Source organism: Meriones unguiculatus, chromosome 15 (assembly GCF_030254825.1).
Source record: "Meriones unguiculatus strain TT.TT164.6M chromosome 15, Bangor_MerUng_6.1, whole genome shotgun sequence".
Taxonomy (NCBI): Eukaryota; Metazoa; Chordata; class Mammalia; order Rodentia; family Muridae; genus Meriones; species Meriones unguiculatus.
In genome coordinates this window covers 69,018,202-69,039,326 of record NC_083362.1, presented here as the reverse complement: position 1 = coordinate 69,039,326, position 21,125 = coordinate 69,018,202, and the positions used below count along the sequence as shown (strand labels likewise).

General features: G+C 42.2%; 1 protein-coding gene across 2 annotated transcripts; it reads left to right on the top strand.

Annotated features, from left to right (window-relative positions):
• Positions 1–349: 349 nt before the first annotated feature.
• Positions 350–20,887, top strand: Slc19a3 (solute carrier family 19 member 3). Of its 2 annotated transcripts, none has more exons than XM_021660260.2 (6): positions 350–455; positions 10,625–10,776; positions 13,435–14,245; positions 16,887–17,079; positions 18,077–18,218; positions 19,293–20,887. In XM_021660260.2, the coding sequence occupies exons 2-6, from the start codon at positions 10,627–10,629 to the stop codon at positions 19,461–19,463; spliced, it is 1,467 nt and encodes a 488-aa protein (XP_021515935.1). In that variant the 5' UTR covers positions 350–455; positions 10,625–10,626; the 3' UTR covers positions 19,464–20,887. The 2 variants fall into 2 exon arrangements, with proteins under 2 accessions (XP_021515935.1, XP_021515936.1); XM_021660261.2 differs by lacking the exon at positions 350–455 and adding an exon at positions 3,067–3,203.
• Positions 20,888–21,125: the final 238 nt, after the last annotated feature.

The window sequence follows — 21,125 nt, the reverse complement described above, 5'->3', positions numbered from 1 at the left end:
ACCCCCTTGGGGGCCTGGAAGAACAATGCCTATAGAAATGGCTCTGAAGCCAGGATGTCCCAACTGAAAGCTGTGCCTCTCTAACTTTAATAGTTCTGCCTCTTTAGTAGTGGTTTTCCTCATTCACAAACTTGGGGTCGCGGCCAGCCTTCCAACTGATTCTTAGTTGAAATAAACGAATTCATTGGAAAAGACAAACAGAGCAGAGGACCAGCCCTGGTTTTCCTTCATCTTGCCCGGCTGCGCTGACAGGTTGCTCTCTGCAGGTACTGGTTTCAGTCCTTTACAAACAGGTCAGGGACCCGGGGGCTTCATTAGCATATGCACAGTTAGGCGTGACCTTCAGCTCGGCCGGAGTGACCGGGTGGCCAAGTCCACCTTTACTGGAGAGCGTGGACGCACAAAGCTGAAAGTGCTAGATGTCCGGGGCAAGTGAGCAACACCGGCTTCCGTAGGTAAGACTTCCCACGGAGCGTAATTAATTCAAGAAACTCCAGAAACCCGGGGTCGCCTGCTTTTCCTCTCCGCGCTCTAATTTGAAGGGGGGGGGCGGCAGAGGAGCGTGCGCCATGCGCATGCGCAGCCTGCGGCCCAACCTCCTTAGGTTTCTAGTAGCTTCTGCAGGCTACTGCTTCCCTTGCATGCTGGAACCCAGCCGACCCGTCGAGCCTGGATTCCTGTACGGCCCTCTGGAAGAGCGGATTAAGTAAAAACCACCATTCTTTCCTAGTGCCAGCAGCTGCGTGGTGACACCGGCCTTCCCAGGTTCTGACTAAAAAAAAAGACAATTTTAGCCAAATCCGAAGCCAAACAATAAAAAGTTCCCTCCAAAGGAGAAAGGAAAGGTGAGCTTTAAAGTTAAAAGAACCAAGACTGTTGAGAACTATTGTAATGGAAACGAAACCAAAACCATGCAGCTCTCAGGGCAGTGTTCTTGGGATAAGGAAATATTTTGTAAAATTGGAAAGCGCCCTGATTCTACCAGGATCCGCAGAGACTGCTGTCTCCCAAGGCGAACGGCATTTTCGCATTAAGCATACATTCTAAATAGACCTGGACATGAACTAATTTTCCAAATATATTTTCCTTCGTGTTGCCTCAGTAGTAGCAGAAATGGAATACATACCAACTTTGTTCAGTCACTTTTGCTAATGGTGCAAATTCTGTAATGGAAAACACGACTCGAGAATTCAAGAATGTCAGAGGACACCATTTGAGCAACTTAGTTTAATGATCCAAAAGGGTTCTAGAAAGGACCCTTTTTTGCATAAGGTAGTGCTCCCATGGGCTGGGCAAAAGAGGCAGTTTTATAGAGTGAAGACTGTAACTATCATTTCAGGATTATTATCTTTATGTGGCGGTGACAGGGGCTAAAGAATAGGAAATAAGTGATGAGTTAACTGTAGGTGACTACTTTTCTGTAAGAATTAACTCTGAGGGGATTTTGTGTTCAGCAAACAGCTTAGCTACACGACAGTAACGCAGGACTTTGGCATGAATGATTCTTGACTTTTAGCCAGTCTGTGGGGGCCAAGTGCTGGCACTTTGTACGAAAACAATGGCTTTCTTTAATTTTTTTATCTAACGGACATCAATAGTCAAAGAGAAATTATTGTTCTGCCCCCTAGCCATTAATGTAACGTTTTCTGCTGTCAATCCATTTGCAATCTATCCTTATACCATAAGAACCCAGAAACATCTACATTTCCAGTAGAATCTGTTACAGGTGCTTGCAGCGGATAGAATGAGAGATAGGCTTAGCCGTCATGTACCAAGAGCTGGATGGAATATTTCCAGGGCATATGCTCTTGCCTGAGCAGGCTTACTGAGCCAACCCTCTGTATTTTAAGAGAAGATATACACAGGACTGAAGCAAAGCCTGGACCAGGAGAAGCATCAGGCTCAAGTTTCAAAATCAAGCTCTTTCCCCTGAACCCACATTGCCATAGCAGACTCAACCCTAATGAAGAAGGAATAAAACAAACAAAACCTAAAAGCCCTGGCTTGGGAGAGTTTGCAGTAAAGAAAGGTTGGTTTAACAACTGCTAGCGAGCCATGCTGAGCCAAGGATAAATAAGATAAACGTGTTAATGATTGTAAGTCACTAGGGAGGACGCTGGTTAAAAAGAGAGAGAGAGAGATAGTCAGAAAGAGATTCCAAAAAATGGGTACATTAACAGGGCAGGAACATTGACTATTGAGTGGGGAGATATAGATTGGCATAATTGGAACTGATTTCTATGAGAGAGGAGTATTGTCCCTTCCCTAGGTAAAGCATATTCTCATGCCTATTGACAAGAATGTTTTTTCACAAAGCTAGCAGTCGCTAAATACAGAGTTATGAACTAGATGGATAGATCTATACTTTATTTCACTCCTGAAACATGATTTTCCCCACCCTCATTGTACATTTCCGGCCAGGTCCTCACACTGACACATACATGGCTAACCCGTTCACCACTTTTATAATGTTGTTCGTCAGGTATCTACGTGCAGTCAAACCATAGACATGTGGAGAAGAAACGCATGTGACTGGGGAAATGCCAGACCCAATAAAAAGAGTAACGCCGTACATGATAAACTAGAACCCGAAGCATGTGCTTCCAGTATCACGTGCACTTTGACAGTGGCTTTGAACCAAAGTAGAAACACTTGTTTTTATTGAGTTTTTCAATTTTTATTGGTTTTATTTTTACTAGTTTTTTTTTTTTTTTTTTAGTTTTTAGTTTTTAGTTTTATTGTTTATTGAGTATCTGGGCCCAGTTCATACATTTTGAATCTGTGTGAACTGCTTCCCAATGGCTAAGACTGGGAGTTGGCATGAAGGTTTGCCAATGAGTTTGGTCTCCTTCGTAGTTTTCTTAGTGTTTATGTCATTTAGTACAGTGTTGTTCTTAAAACAGGTTACATTCAGAGCAAAGTGGCATTGTTTTGGATTTGTTGACCTTTCTAATGATTTGTGTTTGGGGAAGATCTGAGCCTAGGCACTTGTTTTATTTACCAGGATTCCATAGACAGTGAGGGGTGTGGTCTCTGGAGCAGTCAGCCTTCCGGAAGGGGCCAGGACCATTGCCCTGGCTTTTAAGGAACACCTTCCTCCCAAGTTGACGGGACATGCAGCTGGCTGTGCTCTGCAGCTCCAAGGAACAGAAGTAAGCCTAAGGCAGGAAGCCAGTCTCAAAGGCAGGACGCTGAAGAAAGAGGTACTTGGTCTATCTGAGTTGATCTGAAGGCTGTTGAGGGGCCGTTTTTAGTCTTCCTTATATTACCTGGGCTACTATTTCCACTCTACATATTCTAGAACATACCCAGACTCAAAGATAGTTTTCAGTGGCCCTGGCCTCATGTGAATTGAAATAACTGCAGTCTCTGTACCCGTAAGAAAAACTGAAAGCCTCTGTAAGTGCTTTGGAGGAGGGAGGGAAAACTGCCTTTCACCACGTTAGGTGCAATTTACTTTCAACACAGAAAACAGATTTAAGTTTCCTTGTAATTGTACCCGTGCGTGTAGATACCTCATTGAGGTACATACAGGATATTTAATACCCCAGAAACTGTGGCCATGTAGCCGCCTCCCCCTTCCCAGCTCCCCACCTCAAAGTTCTGGTTCCAGTCAACATGAAGCTTTGTCTGTAAATGGAACTACTCAGCATGCGCTTTTCATGTCTGGGTACCTTTGTGGAGCATAAGGTTGAGGTTAACTTACTTTGTTCCTTATATCAGTGAATCTATGTTCGGGTACGGCCTCCCTATGCTAAGTTACACCTTATGAGTCTGTCCTGCGTAAATTTGGATAAGAACTTACAGCCATCACCAAAACCAAGCTGCAGAGAGAGCATTCTCTTCAGCATATTGCATGTTCTCTATTTGTCTTCTTCTCCCCCCTCACCCCCACCGCAGGCAGCCACCACTGTACTTCTCGTGACCTAAGACTCTGTATGTGCTGTGGTGGGGCCCTCGGAAACAGCATCATGATTTACTATCCATCCTAGTCTTGCCATAGTGGTCCTTTGAACGGTCAGATGCTATTGGTTGATTAAGTAGAGAGTATTGCGTATTTATTTCCCCATTCAGTGAGCACTTAATGCTTCTCACTCTCCACCACATTATGAAAACATGAGCTTTCTTGGACAGCTGGCTGAATGATGTTCCAAGAAGCCAGTACTGCTGGGTCTTTCCGCAAAGCAACACATACAAATTCATTAACCTCAAACCCTTCCCAGCATCCGGTATGCTTGCTCATCACTTTTTACTTAGCCATCCCAGCAGCCGTTTTGCCGTATGGTTTCTGAGAACTTCTGAGGAGTATCTATCCCTCTGCACTTCCGGACAGCCACATTTTTGCAAAGCCTTCAGATCGCCTGCTTGTCTTTTTGGTTTGTCAAGACAGGATTTAGAACAGGCTGGCCTGGAACCCACAGAGATCCACCTGCCTCTGCTTCTCTTAAAGGCACGCACTACTGCTCTCTAGCTACTTGCTCATCTTTTATCCCTGAGTTGTAGGAATTCATTACACATTTTGGATATCATTCCTTTGATAGACACTGGTATGATGGCTGTTTTCTCTTGAATCTATAGCTTCCTTTTCCATTATTTGAACAGTTTTTCTGGATGAGCAAATATGTCTGGCTTTTGCTTTTAAAAATTCTATTTCTCTCCAAGGTTAGTCTTTTCTTATTATATCTTTGAAATATTTACCAGTCCCTTGGTCTCTAAGATTTGTTTTCTTCTGGGTAGTCCGCAATAGGGTTATACATTATATATCAAACTGGTTTTTACATACAGGGAAGTGAAAGGTATTTTTAAATTTGACTAGTCACAGCCACAGTACAGTAGCTGAGGCAGCAATGGGTGAATTCATGCTCCAGTTCTGATTTTGCATCACAGGAACATACTGTGGAAGCAGCCTGGCATCCTTTGTCCATCCTTTGTCCTCCAGCAGGTTTTACCTTTGCTTAACTTGGCATTTGTTTGCTTTTCTACCTATTCTAGTCAAAGTCAAATTATCTCTGGCTTATGAATAAGTAGAAGGAAAGCCATACTTAGCTTTTATGATTTGGTATCAGTTCAAAGTCAATATTTTAATTTTTTGCTAATCAGACTTCTAACTTGTGTCTGTCCAGTGAGAGAACTGACCGGCAGTGTTGAAAGCTTGGAAGGTGAAGTTTTTAGAGAACATAGCTGGGAGCAAAATATGCATTGCTCCACCATTAGTGCCCACTTCCTGTATTCTTAGGAATCCCTGAGTGGTAGGACTGTGTGTGTGTGTGTGTGTGTGTGTGTGTGTGTGTGTGTGGTGTTTGGTTTGATTTTTTGTTTTGTTTTTGTTTCAGCAAGCCTCTTGATAACACTACAGTTTATGCTAATGATCTTACGGGTAAAGTGGCTCCTTAGATGACCTCAGGATGGTGGTAGTGACCAGGGAGACCAAGGGTTTCAGGATTAGAAGGCTGGGCCTTATTGTCTCCTACCCTCAACCTAGCTGTCATGGAACTACCACCGGGAACCTTTGTAATGTTCCCTCACCGTCAGCCAGTGACCATGTTCTCCTGCGCTCTGTAAGCCATCTGTGAGGTGGGATTGGAGCCCCAGTAGATCCGTGAACATTACATGAAATTTTCTCTGGGTGCCTGTGTGGGAAGAGTTTAATCCACCGGTTATGGCAGAGGAGAGTCCAGGGTAACTGAAAGAGCAGCCGTGGAATCAGGAAGCAGCTCCTAGCTTTCCCTGGTAACCAGCCCACTGCTCGTGGGACCCTGTAAAGGAAGTGGGGAGTTTTGCTTTGTGCTTCTGAAAGAAGGAAGACCTTCCTTTCTGGAATGTCGTGGAACTGAGATGTCAAATGAGTCTATCTTGAAGTCAACGTGAAAGTGGAGAATTTCAAGTATTATTTCCTGCTTTTTAAGGCAGTGGTTAAAAGTGGAAGAAATCAATAACAGAGTAATGAGTTGAAGAAGACAGCAGCAGACTCTGATGCCAAGGAGTGTCAGCCTGTAAGAGGCAGCATAAAAAGACGTTTTCTCTAAGCACTGAAACAAAAGTTGTGACGAGGCTTCCACCCAGATGTGATCACTGTCGAAACACAAGTAAACCTCACATCTTATGAGAGATAAAGTTATGGGGTTTTTTTGGATTTTATTTTTTGGGTTTTTTTTTTTGTTGTTGTTGTTGTTGTTGTTTTGTTTTGTTTTGTTTATGAAGTAGGATTAGATTTGCTAGCAAGGGAATTCTCATTTCACATATCCAGGAGCAGAAACCAGTAAAATACAAGGACTTTATGAGTGAATGTAGAAATGGACCCAAAACAGAGACAGAGTCTGGGGACGGAATGGTCCAAGCGCTGCAGCTGCTGCTTTCTGTACAGCCCAGCACAGGAGACAAGAATGACTTTGAAGGTAACTTAGGTGGTCCCTTTTGTTGAGAATGTGTTGGTGGACTTTCTCAAGGTCACACAGGCTGCCTTGTTGTAAGAGCCCAACAGTACGTGGGCGGGTACAGAAGCGGGTGTTCTTTTTGTAATCTGGGTGGGTAGAACAGGCGAGACACGCCATATGAAATGGGTCGTGACACCAGCTGGTGTCTGGTTTGGATGGGAGTGGAGCTGAGGCCAAGTCTTACTATTTATTCTTCTGGTCCTTTTGCCTCCTCCTCCTTCTTTCCTTTATTCCTTTCCTCCTCCTCTCCTTCTCCTCTTTGTCCTGCTTCATTTTTCTTTTAACTATAGCCCACACAGTATTGTTGTACACACACACACACACACACACACACACATATATTAGTGAGGACAACTGCTATGGAGCAACTCTTTAAAGGATTATTGGATTTGGAAAGCAGTGGTGTCCTCGTGTCACAAGAGTAAAGAAAGCAGAACTTCAGATGGAATCTTAAGGATGGGATGGTAGAGTGGTCAGAAGAGAATGATAAATGGAAATAGGATATAACACTGCAGTTCATAGACTATTCTAATAGTGTGTTTGTGTGTATGAACACACTTAAATACCCCCCCAACACACACAGCCTATGTATAGAGGTTAGAGGATAATTTTGTGGAGTTGGTTCTTTCCTTCCACCTTTATGTGAATTTGAGGGATCAAACTCAGGATGCCAGACTTGCATGATAAGTGCCTTCATCAGTGAGTCTTCTCACAGGCCCCCAGATCTAAAGGAGTGTCTGTATAGAGGGGGTGGCTCTCCAGGACCATATAGGTGTTCTAGGATGACTTGCCCTGGTGTGCTTTTGAGGGATGTGTGTACATACCTACATCTCTTTCCTCTTCCACTGCTGACCCCTGACTGTCTCATGTTAGTCACATTTATAATCGTGTTTGTGCATTTGTTTGTTATTAAAATAAACAAAAGTTGCATAGGGAAAAACCCTCATTGATTCTGCAGTGAACTCATTTTAATATTTTTTGCATCTTTTTAAAAAATTCTGCTCATAAGCATTAATTTTTTTTTGATACTACATTCAGAAAAACAGTATCCTGAAGTAAACTGGAATTGAAGTTTTGGAAATATATCTGTGCTTTCTCAACACAGGGATGAAGAAAGGTTAGTCAGGTTGGAATTTGAAGAACCATGTCCAGGTTCAAGTTTTAGCCTTCTGTTTCCCACCTATAAAATGAGGACAAAAGTCTGGGGCTATACATCAGTTGGTAGAGAGCTTGGCTGGCATGCAGGAAGCTCTGAGTTTACGCCTAAGCACTGGATAAAGCCAGACAGGTTAGTACTCTCAAGATGTAGAAGCAAGAAGATGAAGTTCAAGGCCATATTCCATACAGAGTTGAGACCAGCCAGTTGAGACTCTCTCAAAAGTTAAAAACTAAGTTAAATAAGACAAACATTACCTTTACCTCCACAAAATTAATTTCCCAATGTAAAAATCATTGCGAGAACTGTCCTTTTGCTGATACAACTAGGAAGTGGGGTGCACCAAGAAAAACGAGACTGTACTTGTATGTATTCCCATGCCCTGTATCTCTTGCTTGGTCCCCACATCTTCCCTTTCCACCCAATTTGTCCACATGGGTTATAGTTGCTTGCTTAAAATGTTCATTCCATATCATCTTTGAGGGCCTACTGACTGTGAGGAACTTTCTAGCCACTTAGGACAGAGCAATGAACCTCACAACAGGCTCTGACTTTGGGGGACTTACACTTAGCGGCATATTTTCCACTGCCTTCCCAACTAAATGATAGGGACTTTATTCAACTTAACAGAAAAGTCATACCTCTGCTTAGAGCACTTTGCAAAAGGTTAGGTGAGTTCAAGATGTGGTGTGATGGAATAGACTTCTCTGCCTAGACAGCTGAACATCTACCCAGGTAGCCTACCCTTCTGGGATAAATGTCCACATGAACAACTCAAAATTCACATTTGAAGGTTTTCTGTATTAAGCCATAGTGTCTCCCATGCATTTGTTTTTGAAAGTCCATTCCTCCTGGTAAAGCAAGGTTGTCATTATATTATACAAACACTTTATTTTCTCCTTGTGGGGAGGTAGTAAGTCAATAGGGCAGTATAGGGGAAAGCATGACCACACTGAGGCAGAGGGCAGTGGATAAAAGGATCCTGATGGGAGTTAGGAGACCATGATTCCAGCCTTGACCACGCAGTGACCACGTGGCTTCTATCCAATGGTTGTTTTTTTTTTCATGTAGTCACCTTGGAATTATAATTACCATGACACTTGAATGAGAAAATACACAGAAAGATGTCATACCCATAGCTGCCTGCCTTCCTATAGACCATCTCAGAACGTAACCGAAATGGAGGCCACCAAAAATGTCTCTTAATATCAAAGTTTGATCTCGAATACGAAGGTATAATAAACTTCTCTGTGCTCACTGAAATCCACAGGGGAAAAAACCAAACATGTTTTCAAGCACAGCCACCGTTAAATAAGGCGATTGTGTTTGTCGTCCACCTTCTGGGCAGTGACCAAGAAGATCTTCTAGTGCTTTGTGTCTGAAGTTTGAACTTCAAGCAGTTTTAGCATGAGGAAAAAGTGTGAAGAGTGAATGACCCCTCCCCCCCCAATAATCTGCAAATAGGCATTAAGAGAAGAGCCCGCACATAATGAAAAAATGGAATGATAGGCCTAGGGGCCACTCCTCCCGTTCCCAAATATAATTGGCATCAGTGGAAAACATGAGGGTAGTAGGGAGGATATGGGGAAAAATTAGAAAGGCAGATCTTTATCCAATGATTTCCTTAAATGTTTATTTTATTTGTTATTATCGTGGTGTGGTGTGGAGACCCACTCTTACATTCTGCGGTGCCCTTGATGAGTCTTGAGGTCAGAGGGCAACTCTCAGGGGACAGTTCTGTACTTGCAGCTTGCTAGGGCTGGGTCCCTCTTGTTTCTTCTGGGCTGTGTACTACAGGCTTGCTGGCCTGTGAGCTTCTGGATAGTTCTCCTGCCTGCTTCCTATCTAACAGTCTGCTTCCTGTCTAACAGTCTGCTTCCTATCTAACAGTCTGCTTCCTATCTAACAGTCTGCTTCCTGTCTAACAGTCTGCTTCCTATCTAACAGTCTGCTTCCTGTCTAACAGTCTGCTTCCTGTCTAACAGTCTGCTTCCTATCTAACAGTCTGCTTCCTGTCTAACAGTCTGCTTCCTATCTAACAGTCTGCTTCCTGTCTAACAGTCTGCTTCCTGTCTAACAGTCTGCTTCCTGTCTAACAGTCTGCTTCCTGTCTAACAGTCTGCTTCCTGTCTAACAGTCTGCTTCCTGTCTAACAGTCTGCTTCCTGTCTAACAGTCTGCTTCCTGTCTAACAGTCTGGGATTACAGATGTTCACCATCACTTGCAGCTTGGTGTCACACGCCTTTAATCCCGGTACTCGGGAGGCAGAGGCAGGCAGATCTCTGAGTTCAAGGCCAGTCTGGTCTACAGAGTGAGTTCCAGGACAGCCAGGGGCCACATAGAGAAACCCTGTCTCCAAAAGCCAAAAATAGGGTGGGGTGGGGTGAGGTTGGTCTAAGGAAATCAAACTCAGACCATCAGCTTGCTTGGCTGAGTCATGCAAATGGCTCTCAATCAACTTTTCTAACTGAAGAATTAGAAACTCCTCAAAGATGGAGAAAGCAAACAGATATTTCAGTTGTTTATTATACAACCAGTGAGACTTCAGACAAGGGACAGTCTGGTGGAAATGTACATTTACAATAAACGAAGGCTGGTCAGTGTTTTACAGATTCTCAAATCCATGCAGAGAGGAGTGGGCAGGTACCAGAAGGCTTGATTAATCCAGTCTGTTCATCTGGAAGCACTTTGCCTGCCACAACTCCACACAGACTCTGGTCTGGATCTCACTTGGAATCAAGCATGCTCTGGCCCACACCACTCATGCTTTAGCAGCAGCTGCCCATAACTGTGTTTGAGAAAACACTAGAGAAATTCAGTTTCCTCCAGCGATGACAAAAAGGAGGAGAAAAAAAGAGGGTTCATCCACAAAATGTGTGAAAAGTAATTCACCATTCACTTTTCCAGCTCCACAGCAGATGAACAAACATCATCTTTTGGTAAAACGTGTAGAAATACCCAGCTTCTGATGCTCTCCAAGATGCCAGAGAAGGCTGAGCATGGCTTAACTTTCTCTTTGTTTCCCTTTGACCAGCCATGAATTGTTTCAGATCTCCTCCAAGCAACTCTTGGGTTTATCCCACTGTGATACTCTGCTTGTATGGATTTTTCTCCATGTTCCGGCCCTCAGAGTCATTCTTAATCCCATTTTTGTCTGAACCCAGTAAGAATCTTACCACCACTGAGGTAAGCTAATGGGTACCTTTCTTAATAGGGGTTAATTTCATAGGACTTGCTCAAGGAAATAGGGACATCATTCAGCTTACAGAAAGGGAAAAAAAAAGCTTTGGGGTCCACTGAGCCCCCATTTTCACAGAATTTATTACATGATAGAACTGCTCTGTCCTCCTCACATTTGCAAAAATGTTAGGCCAAACACTTAACATGTATGAAGAGTATTTTAATTTTCAGAGTCTTGTCATTAGCCTGAATCCACAGGAGATTTTCAGGTCTCTGTCGGGTGCATCACAGTTACCCTAAAATGAAGTTGCTTTCTGCCACAGGATGGCCTTCTGAGAAACCAGCAGGCCGCCGCGGCGTAAGCAGGATGTGATAAGAAAGTGTAATACATGTACATGTCACATAATGACGAATGGTGGGCGGGATGTGTAATTGTGCCCCCAGAATTGTAACCATAGTGAACGTAACATTGCAGAGAATGCCTGTCCTTGAGGAACAGTGCAGCCAGCATAAAGTCACACCTCGATGCTCATGCATTCATGTAATATCAGTGTAAACAAACCTACTGCTCTGTCACCAATAGAAATACAACACACACATCTATATGCAGTATGCAATGTAAAACCTGATAATGATGATAAATGGCTGTTCCTGTCTAAGCATTTACTGATAGTTTTATCATTGCCTTAAGGTATCTTTCTACTTAGCAAAAATAAAAGTATCACAGTGTACCAGCAGCAGTCCTATGGTTACTGTATCTTTGGATTGCACCTGTTCTCTTGTGTTTACGTTAGCCTCATGTTTTATTTATCATGTTCCTATTTATCACACTACTATATAACACATAGCTGGGCTGCATAGTGGATTAGATCACCTAAGTTTCTGATTGTATACTGTATAAGATTTGCACAATAAGCAAAATTAGCAAGAGACACATTTCTTAGAGCATATCAGCAGCATATTGTATTTCTCTCTTACTCGGTTTTGAAAAATTATTTAGCAGCAGATGTGATGTAAACAGATTTATCTCCCTGATAAGCTTCTCTTTCTGGAAGGCCAAATTCTCTTACTTAAAAAGATTTTTCTTACTGGATGTGGTGGTGCATGTCTTTAATCCCAGCACTGCAGAGGCAGGGGGATTTCTGTGATATTAAGGTCAGCCTGGTCTACATAGCGTGTTCCAGTTTAGCCAGGAATACATCCCTCCATTCCTTTATTTCTCTTTATATAGAAGGTACAAGAAGAAAATGTACCAAGTCAACTAGAAAATCACCCTGGACTGATTTACTGTCTCCAGCCACAACCATGAACATACAGTGTGGAAGGTGATGTCACCTAGAAAGATAATTAGTCAATTAATTAATTGGCTAATTAATTAATTAATTGGTTAGTTAAAAAGTTAATTCAGTAGGGAATTGGCAAAGACTAATTTGGCCAAGCAAAACATAGTGGCTTCAGTGTTTCTTAGACTGAAGCATGTCATATTTGAGACTAAGGTCAGAGATAGGCCAGAATCAGCTTAACAGGCCCACCAGGCTTGCCTCTGAGTGCGTTATGGACAAGTGAATAAATCCTCCTTCAGATCCACAGGTTAGTGCTGGGCCTTCCTGAGACCTCGGTGGGCCCACGCGTCAGTGAGGGCAAGTTCACTGATTCAAGAGACTGCACTCTTTCCCATCACACTAAAGATCATTTACAACCTTTTGAGTCCTTTCTGCCTATGAAACTTCAGTGCCCCTGTGCTTGTCACGACATAGTGATAGGAGCCACATTAAACTGAAGCAAACAGTGACAGCTATAGACACAGATATGGTGAGAGGAGCTCGAGGGCCCTGCAAAGTTGAACAGGAAGGAAATGAAATGCATTACCTGTTCTCACTTGGTAATTTGACAAAACCGTTTGCTCTTGCTACCATTGTGTGTGTCCATCCAGATTTCAGACAAGTGGAAGGCAATGGTGGATCAAGTAAAGAGAGGTTGTTCTACTTTTTACATTGGGAACTCTATACCTAACATTGCTAATCATTGTAGAAGAGTAGATTGGGCTTTTTTCAATGTATTCATTTTTGTTTCCTGTACATTAGTATCTTGCTTGCATGAACATCTATGCGAGGGTGTTGGATCTCACTGAAATGAAGTTACAAACAGTTGTGAGCTGTCATGTGTGTGCTGGGAATTGAACCCGGGTCCTCTGGAAGAGCAGCCAGTGCTCTTTAACTGTTGAGCCATCTCACCCAGCCCCCTAGGTTAGGATCTCTGAAGTTCTTGAAAATCTCTGAAGTTCGGAGTATTTAAGTTTAAGCTTAACTTGAAAATTTTTATAAACTAATCTATTCAACCATTCCATACTACTTAAACTTAAATTTGTTAGATAGTCCAGGGGACGTATTAGCTCCCTAGAACTCTCCTACTGGGATATTCCTAACTATGTAAATTGCTTGGGGTTTTGGTTTTCTTTTTCTTTACCTCCTCCCCAACCCCATATTGGTTTATTGTTGTTGTTGTTGTTTTGTTTTCATTTACTTTTTTCTTAGTTAACTTACCTATAGATGAGGTTTCTATGATTTTTTTTTTCCCGTGATATGAAGAATGTTTGATTAGATGTGACTTTGAGGTGTGGAGATAGGCTGGGCTTCAGGTCACACCTGTGCATCACCTCCACAGATAGCAAATGAGGTCCTCCCCGTCTGGACGTACTCATACCTGGCAACTCTGCCTCCCGTGTTTGTCCTCACCGACTACCTGCGCTACAAACCAGTCATCGTGCTGTATGTTGTGGCCTTCGCTGTTAGCTACCTGTTTCTCTTGTTCGGCCGAGGTGTGGTGCTCATGCAGGTGGCTGAGTTCTTTTTTGGGATTGTCTCAGCCACGGAGATAGCCTACTTTGCCTACATCTACAGCATGGTCAGCCCAGAGCACTATCAGAAGGTGAGCAGCTACTGTCGGAGCGTCACACTAGTGGCCTACACAGCAGGCTCGGTGCTAGCCCAGCTCCTGGTATCGCTGGCGAACGTGCCATACTCTTACCTCTTTTTCATATCCCTGGCCTGTGCCTCTGTGGCTTTCTTTTTCTCACTTTTTCTACCAATGCCTAAGAAGAGCATGTTTTTCCACACAAAGTCTGACAGAGAAGCCTGTCAGAAGCCGCTAGAGCAAGGCACTGTCCTCGAGGAAGCTCAGAACCACGAGAGAGCTCACCCAGAATTGTTTGCCAATTCAAGGAATCCAGGGGACAGAGAGCTGAGCAATTCAGCACAAGAGAAAACGGCTTTGAGACTCTTTGTGCATTGGCTTCAAGATCTGAAGGAGTGCTACTCCTCAAAGCACCTCGTTTACTGGTCCCTGTGGTGGGCTTTTGCCACAGCAGGTTATAACCAAGTCTTGAACTATGTCCAAGTCCTTTGGGAACACAAAGCACCCTCCCAAGATGCCTCTATCTACAATGGAGCAGTAGAGGCCGCTGCAACATTTGGAGGTAAGTAGACATCTGAAGTTCATTGTTCTGGATGCTAAACTTCTGCATGGTGGTTAGTTAGCTGTGACCAGAAAGTAGAGTCATCTTAGTTGGGGGAGAGGGTGTGTGTACCCATGTCTATGCGGCTGTGGTGTACAGCAGCCAGAAGAGGGCATCAGGTTTCCCCTAAAACAGGGTCTCTCACTGACCCCAAAGCTAGGCTCGTGGCCAGCAAGTCCCAGTGATCCTCCTGTCCCCACTCCCTGCAGCACAGGGGTTACAGGCACTCACAAGGATATTTAACATTTTGCAGGTGCTCTGTGGATTTGAACTCAGGTCATCATGCTTCCATGGCAAGACCTCTTACCCACTGAGCCATCTTCCCATTCAAGGATAGAAGGCACTGGAAAAATAAGAGTACAGTAACTTTTTATGCTCTATGTGACAGTTACAAATAACTCAGGAGTACAAAGCTGTGACCATGTATTTCAGGTAGAATCCAGAGACCCCATTTCATGATTAAGGTAAATGTTGATAATGTTCCTTCAGTATTACGTTCATATGTTTTAAAGTTTGATAATTTGTCTTGTTCTTAGTTTAAAGACGAGTGACATCAATGTAACTTTTTTTTTTTTTTTTAGTCTTTTTGGTGTGTATGTGTGTTCACATGTGCCTGTGCGCATACAGGTACATGTGGAGGCCAAAGAGCAACTTCTAAGTGCCAGTCATCTGTTTCATTTATTCATTCATTCATTCATTCATTCATTCATTCATTTTTAGACAGGGTTTTTCTCACCTGTAACTCACCAAATGGGGGCAAACTGTCTGGCCAGTTTCTTCTAGGAAGCTGCTTGTTTCCTCCTCCTCATTACCAGGAATAGAACACACTGCCATGCCGAGCTTTTTATGTGGGTTCTGGGACTCAGACTCACGTCTTTGTGCTTGGAAGGCAAGGACTTTACTCACTAAGCGAACCCAGCCCTTTGTTGTTTTAGTCTTCTGTGTGTTTGTCTTTTGGTTTTCGAGACAGGGTTCCTCTGTGTAACCTTGGCTGGCCTAGACTCTTTGAAGACCAGGTTGGCCTCAAACTCACATTGGTCTACCTGCCTCTGCCTCCAAAGTGCTGGGATTAAAGGTATATGCCACCATTGCCTGGCTGTTTTAGTCTTTTTAAACTTGTGTTCAAGTATATGTTGTGTGCTGGGAATATACTTTCTTCGGTGCCTCTATGCCCTCCCTTTTCATTCTTCTCCTAGTTGTTTGATTTCTTGTTGTTTTGGATGCAGTATATTGTAGATATGGGTCCTCTGTCTGCTGTGTAAAAGCAAAGACTTTCTTCCCATGCTGTAGGCATCCTCTTCACCCCACTGCTTCCCTTCTCCATACGAAAGCTTTCAATCCCACATACCCTCGTTTGGTGATTGTTGATCTCATTTCCTGAGCTACTAACATCAAGACTGTGCAGAATTCTTATTATTAACTCTAGAAAATACATGAAGGTTCCAGAGTCTTCTCGGGGGCCTTCGCAACTCTAGGCTGCACACCAATGTCCAAAAGGAGCTTTTTTGACATAATTTCCATGATGTTACACTGAGGATTTCAATATCAAAAAGAAATTTGCCTTTGAAGCAAACTCTGAAATAAATATTTATATATTCATAAATGGAAACGTGAATGTTGCATGAGACTTTGAAGTTGTGCTTTAGGAAGTGGGATTTTTCCACAGCTTCCTTTACAGGACGCTTCAGAAACGCACGTAGCCTCTGTTTTCTTACTGCTTCCCTCTTGGAAGACTTCGGCTAACTCCTTGAAGGAGCCAAGGCTCCTCCGCAAGAATCAGATCATTGAACTTATTGTACTGTGGCCAGAATTCTTGGGGAGTGCTGTTCCTTTTCAGAGACAGTTCCATCACAGCTCACCTATGAAAAAATAACTGACCAGTTGTTAATAATTTGAGCCCTAAATAACTTCTGTTCCGTTAAAAAGTTGCTAACTGATAATAGTCAGGTGTTCGCCTTCTCCAATCCTATACGTCAGTACAGGTCCTTTTTGTCCAAAGCCTCAAGAAAATCAGGCCAGCGGTAGCTAGAGCCCAGGAGTTCAAAGGCAATATAAGGAGACCTCCAAGATACCCCTTGAGCGCAAGAATTCAAGGGTAATATAAGGAGAACCCCTCTGGTCTAGGAAGGAAGGAAAGTAGAGGAGGAAAGAAGGATAGAAGGCACGAGGAAAGGCAGGAAAGAAGGAAGAAGAAAAGAAAGAAGAAATAAAATTAGGACACCCATTACTCCAAAACATAAAATTGAAAACAATAGAACAACTTTACTTCCAAGACACTATATGCCTGCTCTCCTGAGTGTTTTTTAAATAACTGGGTGTTGCTGTTCCCCACAGTGTATTTAGGACCTTTCTATTCCCTCTGACTAGTGCGTGCCTGAGACATAGTTGATGCTAATTAAAAGTGTAACAGCAAAGTGGGTTGAAGACAATAGGAAATAAGAAAACCTATTTTTTTAAATCCCATTTCAAAACTCTTCATTTAAGTGGATCACATAGTATTTGTGAAACAGTACCTTTAGAGTCCCTCATGATCTGAATTTTCTTTCCTGTTTTCTTCCTGTGAAGTCGTCAGCTTGATTCCTCCCTCTTTGTCCGTCTGCAGGAGCTTTGGCTTCGTTCTCAGTGGGCTATGTGAAGGTCAACTGGGATCTCCTGGGAGAGCTGGGGCTGGCTGTCTTCTCGGCTGTCATCGCAGGCGCTCTGTTCCTCATGAATTACACACTCAGCATCTGGGTGTGCTATGCTGGCTATTTACTGGTCAAGTCCAGCTACTCGTTTCTTATAACCATAGCAGTGTAAGTATCACCCACCACTCCTCCCTACTCTTTTCTGGATTGCCAAAGACTCTCTGAGAACTTCAGAAAGACTTCAGTCAATTCCAGTGTTAAGTGTTAATTGCACATTGAATGTAATTCAGTGAAGCCATCCTTTCATTTAGCTGAATTTTGTTGAGTCGTCAAAGGGAAAAAAAAACCCTGGGATACCATGTGAACCAAAAGCAAGGATACGTGATTTTAGTTTAATTAGTCAAACTTAAATGTCTAGCTTTATTTTTTTATGAGGATTGAAAGATAGAACTGTTATTATTCCTTTGATTTAAAAAAAACATTCAAAACCCAAAGCTTTTTATCTGCATTCTAAAAAATGTAGGAAGATTTTGAAATCTCTATAGTTAAAAATTAATTATGGATTCAGTCAGCTGTGCAACCAGCCATGGTCAGAATGTTCCAAAGAATAACCACCTACCATGCTTTCTCACTGTAGGACATTGACAGCAAACTGAATATATATTTTTAAAAGTCCTCAGGCTGGATGGTGTTTGCATTTTTAATAAGACTTCATTACAAACATGTATAAAACCAAGTTTTATTCAATATTTACATTCAATGTTCTGAAGTTATAAGATGTTAACATTTAAGTTTAATTCCTGGAAAATGCTAGATTGTGCCAGAGGAACTTTATCATAGTGTGTTTAATCCAGCCTTTAAGAATATTTAACTCTTATTCTTTGCTCTGCCTATTTGTCTATACTGGATACCAGTTAGGTAAGACATGCCTTAATAACACTGTTTTCAACTCTCTTCTTTTGTACTAGTTTAGTTTGCTTTTAACAAAAGGTCTCAAGTACCCTCACGATGGCCATGATTTGCTCTATCGACAAGAATGACCTTGAATGCCTCCTGAATGCTATAATTATAGTAATGCACCACTATGCCCAGTTTCAGTTTCTGTTCTTTATATAAGAATTTTATATATGCTATGATTTGATGCTAACTAGACGTTTAATGACAGCTTTCAGATTGCAGTTAACCTGAGCTTAGAACGTTATGCCCTGGTGTTCGGCATAGACACCTTTATTTCCTTGGTGATTCAGACCATCATTACTGTGATTGTGGTAGATCAAAGAGGGCTCAACTTGCCAATCACCACTCAGGTAAGCCGCAGGAGTTCTGTTACTATTACTATGTTACAGTAACTCTGAATAGGTAATAGGTATATAAGTAATGTACCTATATAATATTCCTATATCTATATAATACCTACCTGTACCTAACTCTGTATAGGTAATAGGTATATAGATAATATACCTATATGATATACCTTTATCTATATAAAATTTCTGTTATAGTAACTCTGTATAGGTAATAGATATATTACCTATATACCTAATAGGTATATACTAACTGTATGTATATATTATTCTATATTACATTATTATATTTATATAACTCTGTTACTTATTACTATGTTAACCTAATACTATGTTTCTATTGATATAATAGCTAGGAATATAGAATAACTAGATTGCCTCCAAGATATCTTAATCTTTTTTCGTTTGTTTGTTTTCGTTTTTTCAAGACAAGATTTCTCTGTGTAGCCTTGGCTGTCCTGTACTCACTTTATAGACCAGGCTGGCCTCGAACTCACAGAGATTCGCCTGCCTCTGCCTCCCTCAGTACTGGGATTAAAGGTGTGCACCACCATGCCCAGCTGATGTCTTACTTTTAAAACTAGCAATGTTGAAGGGTTTTTTTTTTAATTATTTGATTATAAGTAATTTTAAGTATGAAGTCCTAAATTATAACACCAACTAAGTTTATAGCAACTAGATTCATATCCACTTGAAGAAAGTGGGTAAGAAGGAACCTCAGCACTTAAAAGTCATTATTAGATGCAGTTACATAACACTGAACAAGCTTTCAAAGACCGACATATGGACAGAACTCTGGGATCTCCTGTGGTTTCCCTCCTCCATTGCTGAAGTAGCTAGAATTTGAACCCAAGCATTTTGCTACAAAGCCTGACCTTTAGTCGCTACATCACATGCTTGCATTCTTATCCTTGGTTCGTTTGGTATAGAAGAGGGCTTTCTCCTGTCAGAATGACCAGTCGTAAGTTCTGGGTCTCAATTACCCCATAATCCAATCAAACAAGGAAAATTGTTATATCTTGTCAATGACGTGAGTGGTCAGGTTTTATAAATGTCTAATTGTTTGTTTTCTTCTAGTTTTTAGTTTATGGGAGTTACTTCGCGGTCATTGCTGGGGTCTTCCTCATGAGAAGCGCATATATTCTCTTCTCAGCCAAGAGCCGAAAGGAAGTACAGAGCCTTGCTGCTACTCAGAGTCTTAATGAGCCACACCCGCAGGAGCCCAGAGATGTATCAACAAAATTCTAACCCAATTAAATCAACTCCAGCTGCAAAAGGGCAGGATTTTGAGAAGGGCATCTAGAGGTGCTTTGCCACACACAGATGCACTCTGCCAGGATGGGTTCCAACACCACGACCAAGCGTCAGCCTTGGGCTAGAAGTCTTTATGCCCCGCTAATGGCAAGCGCTCCATATAGGCCATCAGCTGTATTAGTTACTTTCTTGATGCTATGACAAAATACCTAACAAGGAGCAACTGAAGGGAGGAACTGAATGCTTCAGTTCACAGTTTTGGGGGTTGCCCTCCACTACGAGAGGGAAGGCGTGAGTACAGGAGAAAGAAGCTACTCCACACGCCCGTTGCACTCAGAGTACAGAACAATGAAAGCTGGGGTTCAGATCGCTCTCTTCCTTTCGTTCAACATTCCACTCCAGCCTCTGGGATGGTGCCCCCACAGTTCAGGTGACTCTTCCCGCCTCAGTTAACCTAATCCAGATAACCCCTTACAGATGTCCAAAGAGGCTTATGTCTTCAACTTCTAGATCCTGTCAAGTATTAACAGTGTTAACTATCACTATTAAAAGCTGAACAACCCATGTTGGGAACACGTACACACACACACACACACACACACACACACACTCACACTCAACTGTGAATAAAGCTGAACAACTCTTGTTGGGGATCCCCCATGAATTGCAATAACTTGGAAATCCTAGCTCTGATTTGAATTCTAAGAACAAGCAAAGGGCATGGAAACAAGCCATGAAGAGACTCCAGCCATCCAACAATGATACAACAATGATTTGCCCCTATCCCCCCACCCCCAAGTGAGCACAGATACCAACAGGACTGACCCGTAATTGGCTTATGTACTTTGTGGAGCTAAAAAGGCAGCACGTGGGAGAGTTTTGTCTCTCTTCCACTAAGCATACTTCTGTTTCAGCTCCCAGCTCTCTCAAAGAATGACTCAGCTTGGTCCCATTTCTGAGAGTTGCTCTTCAAATCTACAAACACCATCTTTCTGTTAGCAAGTTTTTACTGGATAGTCTCAGTGCACTCCTCTTTTTTTTTTTTCATCGTGTGATCCCTTCTGGACTCGTGTTGGAACTCTCCCCCAGGCATCACTCCCGATGCTCCTGTGTGCCCATGGCATGCCCTCACCTTCGTTCCCAATGGTCTGGGAGAGATGATGAGCCCTCTTCCCATCATGGCCTTAGATAAGTGTTTGATTGATGAGTGCGGAACACTTCTGAAGAAAATTCCAGCTTTCCAGCAATCTTAATACGTAACAAAACACTTGCAGAAAATAAATACTGATTGTTTCATTTATTACTACGTTTTGTTGTGAAGGATCAAACCCAGGTCCTCACACATCTCAAATAAGCTCTCTGCTTAATTGTTAAATGTCAGAGATTATGTTCAATAAAATACTAAATTTTTTAAAGAATTCCAATTCATGAACTGCTCTGAGGGTTGGGTTGCCTAAGAATTTCTGCCACATGAAACACATTGGAGTGTTTATTGAACAGTCTGCTACAGGGGGAAAATACTGATTTAGAATTTTAATTTGAATATATTTTATTCACAATTCCATTCAATAGGATAATAAGTAAAATTTATCCCAAAGGCCAAAAACAGCAGTATCTTCTTAACTGCTGTTTTGCTTTTTTTTTTTTTTTTTTAAT